Below are 21,472 nucleotides of genomic sequence, written 5' to 3'. Positions count from 1 at the left end.
CCACATTAATATTGGTCTGCTTGACAGCTTTTAATATTTAGAGAGCACTAGGACCTACTTATCATTGACTTTACTCAGTATGTATTTTTTTAGTTATCTGTGACAGCTGTTTGCTGCTGAAAACCTTGATAAAGTCTTCTAAGCAAAGGGCAGGGAATATTTCCAGCCAGACACAAGTACAAGTGAGAGGCTGTGTTAGGTCTGAAAATAAACCTATATGCATTATTTATGTGAAGAGGAGGAATGACAGATCACGTTAGCAGGCGCTTCAGGGACTGTATGATAGATATAAGAAACAGAGGATGAGATTCAATAGGGGTTTCATGACCTTCAGTAGGAACTTTGAGCCTGAAACCAAGAATATGCATCGTATGTGTGTACGTATTCCAGCTTGATCACATTAGCTCAAAACATGGCCCTGACTAAATCATTTTTCTTCTTAAGCGAAGATATTTTTGCAGTTGAACAATCAAATACCTTTTTCAGGCCTCAAAAAACAAAAAAACGATGTCTCAGATTTGAGTTTGATATTACTTTTTAGGCACATTTTTTTAAATACTTTTTTCCCCTGTATTGAGCTGATAATATATTGCCTTGTTCGTGGGATTCAAGACAGCATTCGGGCTCTATTCAATGGTATATATCTTCACATACAGCTTCACTTCCACAATATATCCATTTCTGCTGCTGGTTGTTGTCTTGCCAGCTGTGTCCTTGTTTTCTTGATAACTTCTTGCCTCTCACACATGCCCATGGTCAATATGCTAATAAGGGAAGCAATTAGCTTCCTGGTTTCCTAGAATGGACTACTATCTCAACATTTCAGCCTAACCACCTGACAGTGATGACTCTCTGCATGATTGTAAGTACATCAGGATTATGCAACACTGATACATAGTTCCCGACTGTCCCTCTTTTGGAGGGACAGTCCCTCTTTTTGAACCCAGTCCCTCTGTCCCTCTTTCTTCCTCATTTGTCCCTCTTTCTTGACTGATGTACAGATTTATGTAAATGTATGTATTTTTCAACTTAAACATGAGTTTAATTAACTTTAAACTTTATTCACATCCTTTAAATCGATATATTTCTTATTTTGAAATGTAAATATGAAGAAAAATGAGCCAAGATAGAAAAGACCAGTGTGGTTTGAATTATAAAACAACATATTTTTCTTATAAAATCTTTAAAGTATGTGTGAAAGGGTTGTGTCGGGGGTGTGGTTAGAGGTTTGGCATGCGTGTGGTTTGATCTAAAAAAGTTGGGAGGTATGCTGATGTACAGGAATACTCAGGACAGATAGCATTTGTATGTTGGGACTCCAGCGTCACACTCCAGATGGCTTTTCTTGCATATTGGCTTCCTCTACCTATGCAGCGGCCTGGACCTTTTTGCTTGCAATAAGTGTATTGACATGGGAAAATCCCTCACACCTAGATGTTTTCAGCAGCAAACATCTTAAAGAGGAGCTGTCAGCTATACTATCTCAGAAAAAAACACATATATAAGTAGATAAATACTTGCTCTACTTACATAACAACTTTTTGATTTTAGTGATTTTTCTACAGTAAAAAAATAGAAAATCCTTCTTAGCATTTCTCATTTTAAATGTGGCTATTTTGAAGCCAATTTTGATGTCATTTCCTCCCTTAGTCTCCTCTGCCCGATTTGCCCGCCCTTCACTATAGAAAGTGCATTGTCTCAGCATGAGAAATATTGGCCAATCAGAGCGGAACAGAGGTGTGGGAGTGGAAGACAGAAGGAAAAGAGGCTTCAGCCAATCAGGCTGCATTAGTGAGGGGAAGTACAGGAGCAAAAAAAGGACAACCCAGCATGCCCTGCAACTTCTTTTTAGGTGTACCAAATTTTGTGTGTGCCACCAAGTCAGGTAAACTTGGGAATGATCATTTATCAACAAGAAAAGTAATAGAGATTTTAACTTTTGGATTGCCTTGTTAACATCCTTATTACTTGTTTACCAGATAAAAATAAAGAATTGAGTTTTGATTGTATGCCCGACAGTTACTTTTTAAGATGAATACTATGGTCTAGTGAGAACCTGAAAGGCAATTGAAGCATACACAATTCCACAAAAAGTTATTGGATTAAGTATTAAAAAAAATAACATTTGTAATTTCTACTTATTGTTATTTGTTTATTCCGATTATTGTTATTATTTAAGTCCGATAAAAGCTATGAGCAGCAACACTTCTGAATACTGCGCAGACTTCACACCTGACAAAATTAAAAGTTTTACGCAATGCAAAAATACATTAGAACTGACAGCCGATTTAAGTCAATGGTTCACTGATAATTGTGAATTTTGGCATGAGAAAAAATTTAAAAAAATGACAACGCACATACTTTTATTCATTTACTTTTTTACATTAGCTGCTGTGTAAAAGAGAGGACTTATTTCACAACAAAAGCATGTGAGCTCTGGAAAAACAAGCGCAAAAATATGTGTTTTCTACGAAAAAATAACAAGTGTCAGCCCTGCCTAAGGCCTTGTTCACATTGCGTTCAGCTCACGTGTCAGTCCTCTTTGGACTGTTTTTGAGGCGTCTTTTTTTTCCGACACTTGGGTGGGCGATTAATTTTTGTGCTTAGTGGTTTTCTAAGTGTTTTTTTCTGAGCGGTTTTGTAATTCACTCCCTGATGCAAGTCAGGAAGTGAACTCTTTGACCCGGAAAAGAATAAATACAATGTATTTAATCTTAAAACCGCGAACGCAATCACTACACAAAGAGATTAGTTGTAAGCGTTTTTCTTTTCTCCTATACTTTCCATTGAGGCGGAATCGCCTCAAAAATGGTCCACGCACCACTTTACTGAACGGACAGCGCACGACCCGCGCTGATATGAGTCTTTTAATAGACATTCATTGCACAAGAGTTTGGTGGGTGATTTTAAAAATCGCCTGCGTGTAAAAAAAAAAATGCCTACAGTGTGAACGAGCCCTAAATCAGAATTCAGTATTAGGTTATGTACACACCACGGGATAAAACTCCCTGGCCTATATGCAATTAACTTTTTCTGCTAGGTGATATTTTCACACCTTGTCAATAAAATACTGTTTAAACCACCATCAAGCAAGAAATGCTGAAAATAATGTTCATAGTACTTTTTCAAAGCCTTCTTTTTTTATTTTTTTTTCAGGAGAAAAATTGAGTTGAATAAGGGCCCCCTGTGAGCAAACGTTTCCTGACAAACAAATGACACCTGACAACAACGAGACACATATCCATAATGCAACAACAACATTTTTTTATGTGCAGAAGCCTAGCTTGTGTACTAAGATTGATGTCCGATGGAAAGTTCCTTACATACTCAGTCCATTGTGCTTGCATACTTGTACAAACATCATTTATGCTCTAACAATGTTTGTACACATTTGTGTCGCAGGAACGATAACCGCTCGAACAAATCAGGCAGGTGGGATTCTCAAAATGCCCCCAAAAAGTTATAGCTTCAAATCTTTTCACGTCCGCTGGTACTTTTTTGATTAATGATAATCACCCTATTATCAGAAATCCTGTTGAACAATTTTAATCTAATGTGTGTACACAGTTTAAGGGCTCTTACACACTTTCCCCTCCTCCTCCTCACAATTGGGCAGAATGTGCTGCTCAGCAGATAGCTGAGCATTGTATCCATACAGCAGAAGACACACAAAATGGTTAGAGCAAGTCTGACCACAGCCAAAGCCATGCTCAGACATAACATGACACAAATTCTCTCTCCTGCCTGATAAGCACACAGTTCAGTCATCCATCTGAAAGAGGTCTACCATGTCAAGGGCAGAGAAACGCATATTTCAATTATCTAAATCAGCTGCTTATAAAGGAAGGAAATATGTATTTAATAATATTTTGTGAAATTCTGCTTTAGCAATTAAGGCGCACGGTATTTCCTTGCGTAGTAACATTTGTAACTTGCATTCAATAAAGGAAAAGATAAATTAGGCCTGTTGTGATTTTACTTTTTGAGGAGAATGTCAGAGTAAATGACATAAAAAAAGAAACATTCACCAGTCACCTCTGTCTTTCCACATCACTAATAAATATTACACAAGACTGAATTTGAATCCCCTGTCCAGCGCTGATCTGGCCCTTTGGTCAGTTGTGAAATCAGTACAAGCTTTCACAAATGTAAGACTTAGTTATAGGTCATTCTGAATACAGCAGCAGAACCTGAACATTGAACTGCAAATTTGTTTTACATTTCGGCGGGAAACTTTCACTGTACAAAATGCTATATCATCTGAGGACCATGCTGAGTGCAGCTTCATATAGGCTCGGCAACAAGGGCATTGTTCGTCATTTCCAGTAAGTTCATTTTTCTCTAATTTCTTATTTGAAAATCAATATTTTGGTCTTACAGATCTTATCAGACAGAATGGGATAAATCACTGAATTCCTTTCTAAAACTGAGTTATGGGAAGCAGCACCACAGTTTTATGTTTTACAGGTTTCCTAGTAAAGTGGCTAAAAATAGTAACTGTACATATGATACAATAGTGACAGTAATAATGATACACTGATGCATTTGCACTGAACCCCTGTCTATGGAGTATTGAAACCACAAAGTGGCAGTACTGTCTGTATGCTGGCACTACTGCTGCAGGTGCTAACAGTCTTGGCATAACGGATTTTTGCAGAGACTATGGCCCTTATCCAATTAAGTTTTTCTCCTAAATTTTCTCCCAGGAGATAATGTTTCATGTTATGTAAAAAAAAAAAATGTCAGTACTTAATTAAAAAAAATACTGAATTTAAGCGTTGCATTGACATCCACGGTCGGATGCATTGCACCATAGGTGGCTATAAGTACCGTAATACATTTGCTCATTCCGTTTGCCACAACGCAGCGAACGGATCCATTATTATTAACAATTGGAAGTGTATCCTGTTTTTAACATTAGGATCCGTTTACTGTGATGAGCAGAGTTGCAAAAAACGTACTAAACAGATTTTTTTTTAACATGTGGGAACCGAGCCTTACTAAGATAGTATTGCTAATGATGACTCCCAAATGCTGTATACACAAAGCCAGCACCCAAGAATGCCATGCTGCTGTTTACATGCAGAACTGAAGTAAGCAAGGCTTTCCCCGAAAAATAAATTTTCTGGGTAGAAGCAATTGTTGCTCCAAAACCTGTATATGTTTAATGCTGGGAATACACCATGTGTTTTTCCAGAAGATAGATGGTTCGATAGATAATATCCGACATGTCCGATCTCACGTTCGATCGTTTTACCGATCGATTTCTCATAGAAGTGAATGGAAAAAGATAAGAAAACCAAGCGGCAGATAAGAGAATCGAGTGGCAAAATCGTTCGAGCAGAGAATTGAGCGGAAAAAACGCATCGTGTATTCCCAGCATAACAAGCCCTCTCTTATGTGAAAATTACCCATGTCAAATGCACAAATGGTTCCTCAATGCCATTAGTAGATGCTGATAACAAGTTGCATTGTTGAAGCCTGTTATGTGCCTGGAGATAATCTACACCAGAAACTCCAGGCACATTCCCTGCAATAACAGCCACATTGGCCTCAATTCACTAAGCTTATCTTCTGTCTTTAATAACGTTTCTATAGTTATCACCATGGTGATGAGGCATGTAGTATTCAGGAAACATTTTACCTCAGGCAAACCTAAAGTTAACTCTTCTGTCTTTAAGTTAACTCTTCAATCCTTAAAGTAACTCCAGAATTCTAAAGTTAAAGACAGGCTGTTAATTAACTGCATGTGAAAATAACTACAGAGGAGGTAACTTAACTACAGAGAAGGTAGCTTAAAGAGAATCTGTATTGTTAAAATCGCACAAAAGTAAACATACCAGTGCGTTAGGGGACATTTCCTATTACTCTCTGACACAATTTCGTCGCTACTCGCCGCATTAAAAGTGGTTAAAAACTGTTTTAAAAAGTTTGTTTATAAACAAACAAAATGGCCACCAAAACAGGAAGTAGGTTGATGTACAGTATGTCCACACATAGAAAATACATCCATACACAAGCAGGCTGTATACAGCCTTCCTTTTGAATCTCAAGAGATCATTTGTGTGTTTCTTTCCCCCTGTTCTCATGCACTGAAGTTTCAGACTGCTTGTTTCTTCCTGCAAACAGCTTTGCCCTTGTCTGTAATTCTTCAGTATGTGAAAGCCCAGCCAGCTCGGAGAACGATTTATCCAGCTTGTAAAAGATAAGAGAGAAGAGAGAAGCTGCTCTAATCCTAAATAACACACAGGCAGTGTGCATAGAGGGGCCTGGAAGGGGGAGTTCATAGCAGAACCACAACACTGAAGAACTTGGCAGCCTTCCAGACACAGGCCGACAAGTCTGACAGGGGAAAGATACATTGATTTATTACAGAGACAGTGATAGTAGAAAGTGCTGCAGTAAGCCAGAACACATTAGAATAGTTTTTTGAACTTGTAGGATGATAAAAAAACAGGATGCAATTTTTGTTACGGAGTCTCTTTAAGAAATGAAGAGATAAGATAACTCTCTCACTGTGTGGAGGTAAGTTTTTTCACTTGCCTTATTATCTCCAGCATGATCTTAGTGAATTGGGGCCATTGTGCACAAGCCAAATACAAATACCAAACTCACAGAAATATGAAATACCAGACCAATTTTCCTGTGAGTCATCCAATGTTGTAAACATGATACTCCGCATGAAATGCCCATCAAGAAGAATCTATATAGGACAAAACTGCACACAAAAATGAACCATCACCGCTAGAGATGGCCCGAACGGTTCAACCGCGAACCGATTCACGCAAACTTCGGTGGTTCGCGTTCGCGGTGAACCGTGAACTATATGCGAGTTCGATCCGCCCCCTATACTACATCATTAGGCTTAAAGAGGAACTCCAGTGAAAATAATGTAGTAAAAAGGTGCTTTATTTTTTACCATAATTATGTATAAATGATTTAGTCAGTGTTTGCTCATTGTAAAATCTTTCCTCTCCCCGATTTACATTCTGAGATTTATTACATGGTGACATTTTTACTGTGGGCAGGTTATGTAGCTGCTCCTAGCTGTTTTGGCTGTTAGAGACAGCTGTAAACAGCTAATTCCTGTCTGTGAACATTGTTACATTGTGGCAGTTTGCCCAGAGTACCGCGGTACTCAGAGCTTCTTGTGGGAGGGGTTTCAGCACAAAATCAGTCATACAGCGCCCCCTGATGGTCTGTTTGTGAAAATCATTATATTTCTCATGTAAAAGGGGGTATCAGCCACTGATTGGGATAAAGTTCAATTCTAGATTGGAGTTTCTCTTTAACATTGACCCTCTACATCACAGTCAGCAGACACATAGTAGCAAATCAGGCTGCACTCCTTCCTGGAGCCCCCCCCCCCCCCCCCCCCCCCTAATAAAAGGCAGGCAGTGTCGGCCATTTTCCTCATTTGTGTAGCTGCAGTAATTAGAGAAGGGAGAGGAACCTGCATAGACATAGGGAAAGCTTAGTTAGGATCTTGTTAGGCTTGTTAGCTTGCTCTTTGCTGATACTTATTGCTAAAAAGTACCCCTCAACAGCTCTTTTGAGAGCTAATGTTGTTCTTGTGATCTATTTTTGTTTTGTTTTTTGTGTGTCCCACTGACACTTGCATATAAAGCCCTGTCAGTCAGTCGCATCTGACCCTTGGCCCCTTGCTAATTCCTACTGTGCCACTTCCAGGCCCAGCACATTCAGTACCTTCCTTTTCACTGCACATGTGTGTGTGACAGCTGCACATTTGTAATACCAGTCACTGAATACCTGTTTATGTTTACTGCACCTGCATGACAGAAGCATGCAGTGTTGTATACCAGTCACTGCACCTGTTCACGGTACCTGTGTGTGTGACAGCTGCACATTGTATTGATACCAGTCACTACATACCTGTTCAGTGCACCTACATGACCGCATGCAGTGTTATATTATATACCAGTCACTGCATACCTGTTCACAGTACCTGTGTGTGTGACAGCTGCACATTTGTAATACCAGTCACAGCATACCTGTTCAGGGTACCTGTGTGAGTGTGTGACAGCTGCACATTTGTAATACCAGTCACTGCATACCTGTTCACTGCACCTGTGTGACCGCACGCTGTTTTATATACCAGTCCGTGCATACCTGTTAACTGCACCTGTGTGACAGCTGCACATTGTATTGTAATACCAGTCACTGCATATCTTTCACTGCACCTGCGTGACTGCACATTGTATTAGTCAAGTCAGTGCATACCTTTCAATTTATCCCCCCCTGATATGGACAAAACAGGTAGAGGCAGAGGCAGACCCAGAGGCAGGCCACCCAGCAGGTCTGTTCGAGGTCGTGCTGACATGATTTTGTGCGGCCCTGCACCAAAGTACAGTGCTCATAAGAGGGCACGTGCCATCAACTCCCAAGATTGTCAGGACGTGATTGACTATTTAACACAGAACACCTCATCTTCCGCAGCCACCAGCGCTACATTTGACACTTCGCAGGAGTTATTTGGTGAGGAATTCACTGATTCACAGCCATTATTGTTACACCAAAATGAAGGCGCTAAGCAAGTTACACCACCTCATATGTCTGAGTTAGGCACCACTATGGACGTAAGGTGTGAGGAGGAGGAGGATGAAGTACCTGCTGTTGGTGCAGTTTTGGAGGTGTCTCTGATACAAGTGAAGCTGGGGAGGATGATTATGATGATGATGATGATACTGCCATGGATGCCACGTGGGATCCTAATAGACAAGATGACCAAGGGGACAGTTCAGAGAGGGAGTCAGAGAGGAGTAGGAGGAGACGAGTTGCTGAAAGAATCAAGGGGAGCCCGTCATCAGAAACAGCAGGTGGCAGTGTCCGGCGCCATGTATCGCCACCTATGGACAGCCAGCCAACATGCCCTTCAACGTCAGCTGCTGACGCCACCATAGTGCCATCACCCCAGGGCTCAGCGGTGTGGAAAATTTTCGTGTGTCTGCCTCAGATGAGAGCAATGCCATCTGTTCTCTCTGCCACCAAAAATTGAGCCGTGGAAAGGCCAACACCAGCGTAGGGGCAACTGTCTTACAAAGGCACATGGAGAAAAAGCACAAACTGCAATGGGAAGACCACCTGAGGAAAAGCAGCACACAAAAGCAAAGCCACCCTCCTTCTCCTCTTCCTCCTTCAGGTGCCACTCTCCTCCACTCCGCCTCTCACCTTGAGCGGTTCCTGCTCCTCTGCCCACAGCAGCAGCCAGGTGTCCTTGAGGGAAATCTTTGAGTGGAAGAAGCCAGTGTCTGCCAGTCACCCCCTTGCCCGGCGTCTGACAGCTAGCTTGGTGGAACTGTTAGCTCGCCAGCTGTTACCATACCAGCTGGTGGACTCTGAGGCCTTCTGAAAATTTGTGGCCATTGGGACACCACAGTGGAAGATACCAGGCCGCAATTATTTCTCAAAAAAGGTGATACCCAAACTGTACCATGAAGTTGAAAGGCAAGTGGTGTCATCTCTGGCACACAGCGTTGGGTCAAGGGTCCATCTGACCACGGATGCCTGGTTTGCCAAGTACAGTCAGGGCAGGTAGATTACTTACACAGCCTATTGGGTCAACCTGGTGATCGCTGGCAAGCAGGGAGTACGTAGCTGTGCAGCGGACCTAGTTGTGATACCTCCACGCCTTGCAGGCAGGCCTGCTTCCACCTCTTCTCCTTCTCCTCCTACTCCTCCTGCTACATCCTTTTCGCTGTCGTCCTCCTTCTCCTCCTTGGCTGAGTGGCAGTGCTACTCTACTGGTGCTGCGATCTCCTATCCAGCTACACAGCCCCAGCTCCCCAGGGCCTATGCTGCATGCCAGGTATGATGGTGTCACGCCATCTTAGACATGTCTTGCCTCAAAGCGGAGAGTCACACTGGAGCAGCTCTCCTGCCTGCTTTTAACAAACAGGTGGATCAGTGGCTGACCCTGCACCAACTGGAGTTGGGCAACGTGGTGTGTGACAACGGCAGCAATCTCATTTCGGCTTTAAATTTGGGAAAGTTGACACATGTACCCTGCATGGCACATGTGCTGAAACTAATAATTCAGAGATTTGTGTGTAAGTACCCAGGCTTACAGGACGTCCTGAAGCAGTCCAGGAAGGTGTGTGGGCATTTAAGGCAGTCTTACACGGTCTTGGCACGCTTGGCCGATATTCAGCAGAGAAACAACTTGCCGGGGAGGTGCTTGATTTGCGATAGCCCGACTCGCTCGAATTCAACGCTCCTGATGATTAACCGCCTGCTACAACAGGAGAAAGCCGTCAACCAGTATCTCTACAACTACAGTGAAAGAACATGCTCTGGGGAGATGGGGATGTTCTGGCCAATGTACTGGACACTCATGCAAAATGCCTGCAGGCTCATGCGGCTGTTTGAGGAGGTGACAAACATGGTGAGTCCTAGTGAAGGCGCCATCAGCGACTTGATCCCATATGCTTTCTTCCTGGAGCGTGCCGTGCGTAGAGTGGTGGATCAAGCTGTGGAGGAGCAAGAACAGAAACAGGAGGAAGAGTTGTAGGATAAATTCTCAGCAGAACCAGATGTTTCCTCAACACCTGCGGCAGCACAGAGGGGGGAGGAGGAGGAGGAAGAGTCGTGTAGGGAAGAGGAGTCAGAGGAGGAAGATGTTTTTTTTTTGAGGAGGAGGTGGAAGAACAACTGCAGCAGGTGTCACAGGAGGCTTGTGCTGCTCAACTTTCCCGTGGTATTGTTCGTGGCTGAGGGGAAGAGGAGAACTTACCTGACATCACTGAGGAAGAGCAAGAGGAGATGGATAGTACGTCTGCATCCAAATTTGTGTAGATGGCGGCTTTCATGCTGTCTAGCCTGTTGAGGGACCCCCATATAAAAAAAAAACTCAAGGGTAATGAGCTGTACTGGGTGGCCACGCTACTAGACCCTCGGTTTAAGCACAAAGTGGCGGAGATGTTACCAACTCACCTGAAGGCAGAAGGGATGCAGCACTTGCAGAACAAGCTGGCACTATGCTTTACAGTGTATTTAAGGGTGATGTCACAGCACAACGGAATAAAGGTACCACTGCCAGCAATCTTTCTCCCATGTCCACGCAGGCAAGGACAGGACGCTCCAGCGATCTCATGGTAATGTTGGACATGTGGACATTCTTTAGTCCAACGCCTCGCCTTAGCCCTTCCGGATCCACCCTCCATCAACGCCTCGACCGGGAGGTAGCCGACTACCTGGCCTTAAAGTGGTCTAACACCCAGCATTTCAACTTTGCTTTAAAAGATTGCTTACAGCTTATAAACTATTATGCCAGATTTTTTTTTTAGCAGAAATTCACTGAATGGATTAAACATGACATTTTAGTGCTGCATTTAGCTAGAAATGCTCCTCGTGCTTGCTTGTTTAGTTACAAATGTATCTATCTACAATGTAACAAACAAACACTGCTCTGAGAGAACAAAGAGGGCTTCCCCGGCAGGCTTTTCAAAGGTCTATTTGTATTCCAAATAAAGATACATTTTGTAACTACAGATAAGAACGGATGCGGATTCCTAGTTAAATCCAACACTAAAATGTCATGTTTAACCCATTCAGTGAATTTCTGCTTAAAAAAAAAATCAGGCATAATAGTTTGTAAGCTGTAAGCAATCTTTTAAAGCAAAGTTGTAATGCTGGGTGTTAAACCGCTTTAAGTGTGGATGTAGATGATCTATGAGCAGCGATGAACCCCTGGACTTCTGGGTGCACAGGCTTGACCTGTAGCCAGAGCTGTCACAATTTGCCATCCAACTTCTGTCTTGCCCTGCCTCAAGTGTCCTGTCAGATAGGACCTTCAGCACAGCTGGAGGCATTGTCACTGAGAAGAGAAGTTGTCTAGGTCAAAAAAAGTGTTCAGTACCTCACCTTTATCAAATTGAATGAGGCATGGATCCCGGAGGGCTACTGCCCACCCGAAGACTAAGTCAGCCCCCACACACAGCATCTCTGCCTGCACGCTGTGTGACTGCCTGCCCCAAGACTAAGTCGGTCCCCACACAGCATCTCTGCCTGCAGGCCGCTTGACTGCCTTCTCCACCACCACCAACAGGGTCCAGGACTCTAGGCGGATTCCTAAACTTTTAAGGCCGCTGCTAGCAGCGGCCGCTAATAAAACCAATAACTAGTAACTAGCAACTGCAACAACAAAACAAAAGGCATGTACATGTGTCAATTCCTCTTCGTGATCGTTACCTTGCCGCGGTGAAGGGGCTTGCGTATCACAATGAAGCAATGACTGCCAGCTATATGAGTGTCTCGTGGGGGGGGGGGGCACACCCAAGATGATAAGGTTGTTGCTTCATTGTGGACAGACCAAATTCGATCAGCTGGACAGTCACTGTTGTTCTGTCATTGAGCTACCTCAGCCCGGTGACCAAATGGGCTTGAAAACCGCTATCGCCTGCACTCTCGCCAGGGTGAGCATGGCCGTCACTACACAAACAGCTCTTCGCTGTGCGTTACACAGTGAGTTTGGTCTGTCAGTGTGAAGCATTACATTAAGTTCACGTTCGAGGGTCACAAACCTAAAATGGAAGGTTCGAGCCATCTCTAATCACCGCTTTAAAATCAATGAGGGTAAAATGGACACACCAGTGGCCCAACACTTCTGTGAACACACAGCATGCAATATCTTCAAGTATTTATTCTTAAGGGTAACTTAAAAAATGACCAATTAAGAACAATTTTAGAGTACAAATTTATGAAAATAAATAAAGACATTAACAGAAGGTTTAAATTGTGGAATGGGATTCATGACACCTTATTTAACATCATTGACTTGGCTTCATGATCTTCGGAAACCTGCTAGATTTCGTGTTTGCTTGCATGAACTCACTGGCTCCAGCCTGCTGATCACCTGACATCTAACTGCTAAACAGTAACCAGCCCAACTGTCATCTTCATGTTTAACAGTTTACCTGCATCAGTGTTTTACTTCAAGGGAACCTAAACTGAAAATAAAAAGTCAAAATAACCATACACGGTCATACTTGCCTCCTATGTAGTCTACTACTTAATCTGGTTCTCCTCTCCTGTGTCCCATTTGTCCACTCTGATCAATGGATTTCTCTGTCCTCTATTTTGTCATTACCCCATAACAGCTTTGTGGTCAGCACACTGTTAAACTGTAATATCACCCACATGAGCCATAGGGAAACATGGACATTACCCTGCACATTCAGTTGTAACTGACAGCTGCTGATATGTAACTGACAGCAAATGGTATATTTCAGTTCTGACAAAATCTTGTCAGAACTGGAAGGAATCACTGTAAGAAGAAAATGGTGAGCTTCTGAGGGGAAGTGAAGGTGAGGTTAGTATGTAAAAATCATTTGCAGGTACATCATGTGTTTATTTTAAATAATTTTCCTCGCTTCAGGTTCCCCTTCAGCTTACATCTGCAAATATGCCTGAAAAAGGGGACTAAATCCCAGAAAGCTTGCATCATTTAACTTTGGCCTCAATTCACTAAGATCATGCTGGAGATAATAAGGCAAGAGAAAATTGCCACCTCACAGTGAGAGAGTTATCTTATCTTTTCATTCCTTAAAGAGGAACTCCAGTGAAAATAATGTAAAAAAAAAAAAGTGCTTCATTTTTACAATAATTATGTATAAATGATTTAGTCAGTGTTTGCCCATTGTAAAATCTTTTAAATCCCTGATTTACATTCTGACATTAATTACATGGTGACATTTTTACTGTTGGCAGGTGATGTAGCTGCTGCATGCTTTTTTTGGCAGTTGGAAACTTTTTTCCCACAATGCAACAAGGTTCACAGACAGGAAACTGCCAGGAGTACCTCGGTACTCAGAGTTTCTTGTGGGAGGGGTTTCACCACATACAGTGCGCCCTAATGGTCTGTTTGTGAAAAGGAATAGATTTCTCATGTTAAAGGGGGTATCAGCTACTGATTGGGATAAAGTTCAATTCTTGGTCGGAGTTTCTCTTTAAGTTACCTCCTCTGTAGTTAAGTTACCTTCTCTGTAGTTATTTTCACACGCAGTTAATTAACAGCCTTTAACTTTAGCATTCTAGAGTTATTTTAAGGATTGAAGAGTTAACTTAAAGACAGAAGAATTAACTTTAGGTTTGCCTGAGGTAAAATATTTCCTAATTACTACATGTCTTATCGCCATGGTGATAACTCTAGAAACGTTATTAACCTCCTTGCCGGTTATCCCGAGCTCAGCTCGGGGTAACCTGCGCAGGAGGATTTCTCAGGCCCCGCTGGGCCGATTTGCATAATTTTTTTTTATTGCACGCAGCTAGCACTTTGCTAGCTGCGTGCATATTACGATCGCCGCCGATTCACCGCTACCCGCCGCGCCGCCCCCCCCCCCCCCCTCCAGACCCCTTGTGCAGCCTGGTCAATCAGTGCCAGGCAGCGCTGAGGGGTGGATCGGGATTCCCTCCGACGTCCATGGCGACCGGGGAAGCCCAGCAGGAAATCCCGTTCTGAACGGGATTTCCTGCTTACTCTCATCGCCGGAGTGGGGGGTGGGTGGGGGGATGCCGCTGCTCAGTGGCTATCATGTAGCGAGCCCTGGGCTCGCTACATGATTTAAAAAAAAAAAACTGCTGCGCTGCCCCCTTGCCGCAGGAATTGGACCGGCAAGGGTGTTAAAGACAAGAGATAACCTTAGTGAATTGAAGCCTTTATCAGTTAGCCATTAACCTCCTTAGCAGTAATCACGAGTTCAGCTCATGGTAGCCTATGCAGAGCAATGCACGCAGCGGGCGTTTTAACTCACCTCCCGGGGGATCCCGATGTCAGCCACCATTATTCTTCCTCTCCTCTGAGGCTCTGCTTCTCCTTGGTGAGATCGACGTCTGTCATCATGACGAAAGCCGGAAGTCTCACCATAGGGTTACATTGCCACCCGGAGGACGGAGGGAAAACTGCAGCGCTGGATACCAGGGAGGTGAGTGAGTGCTGGGGCTGCTGCAGGACTCCCTAGCAGCATGATTTTTATCTGGTTTAGGAAATCATAGCGGGTATCATTCTTACAAAACTTTGTTTTTTCTACCTACATAATGTGTTTTGCAGAAAAGCGAAAAACGTATGCAAAATCATATATAAGGAATGTCTATGTACCGCACAGTAGTTACATAGGTCCATGATTCATATGCACATTTAAAAAAACAGACAGCAAATTGCCCTTTTCTACATCTATATACTTATAGATGTATGTAGATCACACATGATCGTTTCCTGTTCAGATTTTGTATCATAGATACTTCTAGAAGATTCTAGAAGCTCCCTGAAGGGTCTAGAAGCTTCTGGAAGGTTCCAGAAGTTTCTATTCTCAGCACAATTGTTCTAATGTCTGCATCTCAGTTTAACTGCACACTGGTTCTAAGTTTACCTGTGCTGAAAGCGGGTATTAGGGGGCCCAATCCAAAGTTTCGCAGGGGAGGCCAGTGATTTCTAGTTACACCCCTGCTACACATTACTTACATTGACAGTATGGGTAGTTTGCTATGCTCTGCTCTTGTTCCATTTTTTGTTTTTGTTAAAATAAAAGTTGAAATCTAGGAAGCTTTCAAAATGTACTTATCAAAAGTTATATTATGGAAAAGTAAATGATATTGCTTGTAAATTCAGAAATCACTGCATTTCTTGTTTTACTGTCTTTTTCCCTTTTTTTAAAGGGTTGAACTTTCCTGCTAGTGTCTGTTGACTCATCTTTAATGCTAAGGTCATCTGGAAATAGGACAGTGAGCAAACTGTGTTCAATGTGACCTTATAAGGCCAGCCAAAATTGCAAAACACTTAATTGTACAGGTACTTGCCTGACATTGAAACACTACGCACAATTTTGTTGCTATTAGTCTGCAAAAAACTGAAATCAGCACTGTTGAAATATTTTAATCTGCTGCAAAAATGACACATAAACTAGGACATCACTACAGCTTTTTAGAGCCCTGCAAATAATTTGATGGGCACTTAAGGGCTTTTTGATACGCTACGCATTTTGCGATCCAATTACGATAACATGCAAATAAAAAAACACCATGGACATCTTCAAAGTAATAACAATTACTTGAATCCTTTTATACCTTTGTAATCCAATTGCAATCCAGTTTTGGTCGATTGCATGCACTTATCAAAAAAGTTGCATTGCAAAAAAAAAATTTAAAAAAAATTTGGATTGTGTTTGAGCCTGCGTTTCTCATTTGCTGTATAAAAGAGCTCTAATGTAATGCTGGGGGGGGGACTGGGCATACTTTCTGAATCAGCATGTGTGCTCCAGACTATGCAGCTGGGTAATGAAAGAGGCTACACAGATGGACACAGCAGTAATGAACAAGGGAGCAAGATTGCCCAGAGCAACTGCAGCTCTGGGCCACCTATCAGGCTAAATGCTATGCGACACAATACACAACAGACGTAGTCGGTAACAGGCTAGGGTCATACACGTTAGATCAAATGGTTGCGGTACAATGGACTAGGCGGAATCAGAGTCGGTAACAGGCTAAGGTCCTACACGTTAATTCAGAAAAATAGCAAATGGCTCAACTAACAGATAAATATATATTCGCAGACCTGCATATATATTTATCAAGAAACTAGCTAAAGCACAAGTAATAACACCCCACCTCTTGTTTTCACCCCGTTCCTATAGACTATAAGCTCGCAAGGGCAAGGCTCTTACCCTTTTGTGTCATAGATTGTTATTTTAATTGCTTGTACTCTGTTATACATTTATACATTTTAGTCATCATGTTACATCTGCTATTGTAATCACCTGTTCTGTATTTTGTACCAGTGTTCATATTTGATGTATATCATTGTCTGTATCATTATGTATCCTTTGTTTGTTTTCTTACATTGTACAGCGCCACGGAATATGTTGGCGCTTTATAAATAAATAATAATAATAATTATATCAATTAACAAGACAAACAACAGACAGACAGACGGAATGCTTAGCCAATCTAGTCGCTGCCCCAGTGACGGCAACATTCACACGGACATACAGGGGCGTAGCAATAGGGGTTGCAGAGGTTGCAATCGCATTGGGGCCCTTGGCCAGAGGGGCCCCAAAGGGCCCTCCCTCAACTGCAGTATTAGCTCTCTATTGGTCCTTTGCTCATATTAATCACTTCTTTAGATACTTTGAATAGTGTTCCCCATCCCCTTCTTGCACCTCTGACACTGTAGTTGCTATTGGAAGGTTTTGGTGCACCGTATCAATTAGTTATAGAATGCTTGGGGGGCCCATTGTAAAACTTGCATCAGGGCCCGCAGCTCCTTAGCTACGCCACTGCTGACATAGACAAGACTAACAGGTAGGAGAATAACTAATGGCAACCGGTGCTTTAGTTACGTCCTCAAGAACAAGGCAAGAAGGAATAATACCAGTCACCAACGTGGTGCTGGCAGAATCCAAGCTATCAGGATCAGAAGGACTTTACTGTATCTCCACGGATACAGCAAACGTCCAAGCAAGAAACAAGATTAAACAATGCAATATACAATTCACATGAATGACCGAGCAACAACTCAGAGAGCTGACAGCTATGTCGGGCGTGGTCTGAAATGGGAGGCAGACTTTTATGTGGACATCAGCCAATGGATGCAGACATGCAAATTCCCACACAGCTGAATGGTAATCACTCAATCCTGAGCTAGCTTGATTACAAGCTGCTAGCTGAAAGACTCTCATAACAAATACATGCAATATTATGCAACAACATGCATGTAGGAAATCTAGGGCTATCTGGCTGCAGTTCAACTTACTTATAACAACAGTACTTACTTATAGGATCTTGCCTTGTACCTACTTCATAGCTACATTCACTGTAGTCCCTTACCAGCTCCACTGGTAAGGTCAGGTTAAAGTATACAGGCACGCATTCTGACAGTACCTTACCAGCTCCTCTGGTAAGGTCTTGCTTTATATAGCCATTACCTGTACGGATAGTACCTTACTAGCCCCTCTGGAAAGGTTCAGTCAAACTATTAAAGTACAGTGTTGCTAGGCCTCCCAGCTCCTCTGGGAGGCTCTATCTTCTTATTGTTTACTGTTGCACCAATCACTATCACACAGTACATTGTGAGCTATACTTGCATTATTGGTGATTCTGCAGATCACCACATAATCAGGTTTAGTGTCTGCATTATTGGTGATACTGCAGATCACCCAATATTCAGACGTCTGAGTAGCAGCACCCAATCGTTACAGGGACTCACCTACTTGCTAGACTATCACTACAGTAGCTAGCTCAGCACGCAGTGTATTACATAGGCTCCCCTCACTTAACTCTGATCTCCGTCCCCACTCCAGGCATCTTAAAAGTAATTGTGACAAATCTCAATCAGATGCCCATACAGTATATCTACTGTAGTTGCAGCTAATAATCATTCACACCTTGGGCTTTATTCACAAAGCCGTGCTAACTGTTTAGCATGGGTGTGCTAAACAGTTAGCACGTGAAGTGCCGTTCGCGGACTTTTGCTCGCGCAAAGTGCCGCGATTCGCGCGATCGCAGACTTGTGCGTGCAATTTCCCAATTGTGCGTGCAATTTCCCAATTGTGCGTGCAAAAATCCACGATCGCACAATCGGGTGTGCTAAACAGTTAGCATGTGAAGTGCCGTTCGCGGCACTTTGCGCACGCAAAAGTCCGCGAACGGCACTTCACGTGCTAACTGTTTAGCACACCCGTGCTAAACAGTTAGCACGGCTTTGTGAATCAAGCCCCTTGTGTCTTAAAGAGAACCCGAGGTGTGTTTAAAGGCAGCACGGTGGCGTAGTGGTTAGCTCTCTCGCCTTGCAGCGCTGGGTCCCTGGTTCGAATCCCAGCCAGGGCACTATCTGCAAAGAGTTTGTATGTTCTCTCCGTGTCTGCGTGGGTTTCCTCCGGGCACTCCGGTTTCCTCCCACATTCCAAAAACATACAGATAAGTTAATTGGCTCCCCATAAAAATTGGCCCTAGACTACAGTACTTACACTACATAATATAGACATATGGCAATGGTAGGGATTAGATTGTGAGCTCCTTCGAGGGACAGTTAGTGACAAGATATAGATATATATATATATACACACATTGTACAGCACTGCGTAATATGTCGGCGCTATATAAATACTTAATAATAATAATAATAATAATAATAATTTGAATACAGAGGCTGGATCTGCCTATACAGCCCAGCCTCTGTTGCTATCCCAAACCCCCCTAAGGTCCCCTTGCACTCTGCAATCCCTCATAAATCACAGCCATGCTGTGAGGCTGTGTTTACATCTGTAGTGTCAGTCTCAGCTGCTCCCCCGCCTCCTGCATAGCTCCGGTCCCTGCCACCGTCCCTTCCCTCCAATCAGCAGGGAGGGAAGGGATGCAGGCGGGGACTGAAGTTCTGCAGGAGGCGGGGAGAGCAGCAGACTGACACTAGAGAGACAAACACAGCCAGCTCTGACAAGCTGTTTGTCAGCAGCGTGGCTGTGATTTATGAGGGATTGCAGAGTGCAGGGGGACCTTAGGGGGGTTTGGGATAGCAACAGAGGCTGGGCTGTATAGGCAGATCCAGCCTCTGTATGCAGATAATATTTTTCAAACCCACCTCGGGTTCTCTTTAAGCCTCCCTGTAGATCAAATGAAGCAAAAGGCTTTCATTGTCCAATATAGTTAAAAACCTCTAGGCATTTTATTAAAAAAAATTGCACTCACATGTGGTGACAGAGGTATCTAGTTTTTGGAAGTGTTCCAGCGGGTTCCAACCCTCGCGGTCTATCTGGGCAAACCTCCGCGTTTCTGCCCTGTCACTTGTTGCTGCCATGCTTCTCAAGCCCGTCCCCATGTCCTGACGTTTTCCTTGATGTCTCACACTTATTTGGCAAACTCCTCCATATCGATTTCATCTTAAACAATGACTCATCAGGGGATGTTTAACATGTTTTATTATTTATTCTTTGATTTAAAAATGTACCTGACAACTGGATTTTCAAGAGCCAATATGGATATTGTCCATGTACTTAGTATAACTCCTTACACTATCATAAACTATCATACAAAGCTCTACACAAGCTGTCACCTCCTTACATTTCCTCATTAAACTCCAGATAACTCCCTGCCCGGAACTTCCACTCGTCCCAGGAGACCCTTTTGCCCTCTAGCTTGGTCATCTCCTCTCACTCTCGCATCCAGGACTTCTCACGGGCAGACTGTGAGAGATCGCGGAAAAGCCGCCGCGTGTGCTGCTGAGGAGGCGGCTGTTTCCGCGTCCAATGCGGCGGTTTGCACGCGGAGGCGTGTGTCTGGTAACAGGGCAGAATGCGGAAAAGCCGCCGCACGTAACAACAGTAAGGCGGCTGGTTCCGCGTCCAGCGCGGCGGTTTGCACGCAGCAGCGTGTGTCTGGTGTGGCTGGGTCTGTTAGTGCACACAGGCTTAGGAATACACGCGCGCGTGCTGAGAGGCAGAACTCTTATACTGGGCAAGGAGAAGTCAGCTGATCACACCGATCAGCTGACTCCAGAGCAGGATACTATTGGTTTATCAATTAGGGGTGGTGCTGGTGCTGGTACTGCTGGCCAGTCTCAAGTTGTCTGCTGTTGCGAACACTACGAGGAAGCACTCAGACCTTAGTCAGATCCAACAGTGTGTTTGAACCAGGTGGACCTGGGAATTCACACTGAGCCAGATTACTTGCATTGTTATTCTGTTTATGCTTAGACTAGTTCCAGGGTGTAGAGACCACGGACCTCACACCCAGACTAGGGAACTTGTATTTTCATTTGTGTTATACTCCAGACTAGTTCCAGGGTGCTGAGACCACGGACCTCGCACCCAAGACTAGGGAACTGTATTATCATTTGTGTTAAACTCCAGACTAGTTCCAGGGTGCTGAGATCACGGACCTCACACCCAAGACTAGGGAACTTGCGCGATCATTCTGTTATACATCAGACTAGTTCCAGGGTGTAGAGACCAAGGACCTCACACTCAGACTAGGCATTGTTTGATATCTTTTATGACTTATTGCTTTCCTGACTACTCCTCTGTCCTCTGATTCGGTTAGTCGCATATCTGATACTCTGTTGCCATACCCTGCTAGCCTTGGATACCGAATCAGCCTTCTGTCTATGTACTTTATCTGACCGTGTGTTGCCGACCTGGCTTGCCCGACCTCAAGAGCTATCTCTCCCATTAAGAGATAGTCTCCAGATCAGTCAGTGACATCCACGTTCAGGTGTCACTCACTGTCTGGTCCTTCCTACTTCCAGCCTGACTCCACCCCTTGGAGAGTCTCAGGCTACTGGAAGGTTTCTGTACTCTCAAGTGCAGGATTGCTCATACTGCCTTCAATCACCTGCTCCTCAGGTGCATTACTCAAAGTACTACTGTTACACCAAGCACTCATGCATTTATAGGTGTCCAGAGGTTAGCAATATATCTGTATTATCGGTGATTCTGCAGATCATCAATAATCAGGTATATATCTGCATTCT

At 43.4% G+C, this 21,472-nt stretch overlaps 1 protein-coding gene across 3 annotated transcripts in view; it reads left to right on the top strand.

Annotated features, from left to right (window-relative positions):
* The first annotated feature begins 4,139 nt into the window (after positions 1-4,139).
* Positions 4,140-21,472, top strand: part of OTC (ornithine transcarbamylase) — a 134,278-nt gene continuing 116,945 nt past the window's right edge. Inside the window, exon 1 of one of the 3 annotated variants that reach the window (XM_068269876.1) lies at positions 4,140-4,325. In XM_068269876.1, coding sequence (XP_068125977.1) covers positions 4,249-4,325 — 77 coding nt within the window. In that variant the 5' untranslated portion in view covers positions 4,140-4,248. The remainder of the gene's footprint in view (positions 4,326-21,472) is intronic. The other 2 variants (XM_068269875.1, XM_068269874.1) reach the window with 2 other exon arrangements.

Source organism: Hyperolius riggenbachi, chromosome 2 (genome assembly GCF_040937935.1).
Source record: "Hyperolius riggenbachi isolate aHypRig1 chromosome 2, aHypRig1.pri, whole genome shotgun sequence".
Lineage (NCBI taxonomy): Eukaryota > Metazoa > Chordata > Amphibia > Anura > Hyperoliidae > Hyperolius > Hyperolius riggenbachi.
This window is presented reverse-complemented; position numbering and strand designations above follow the sequence as displayed.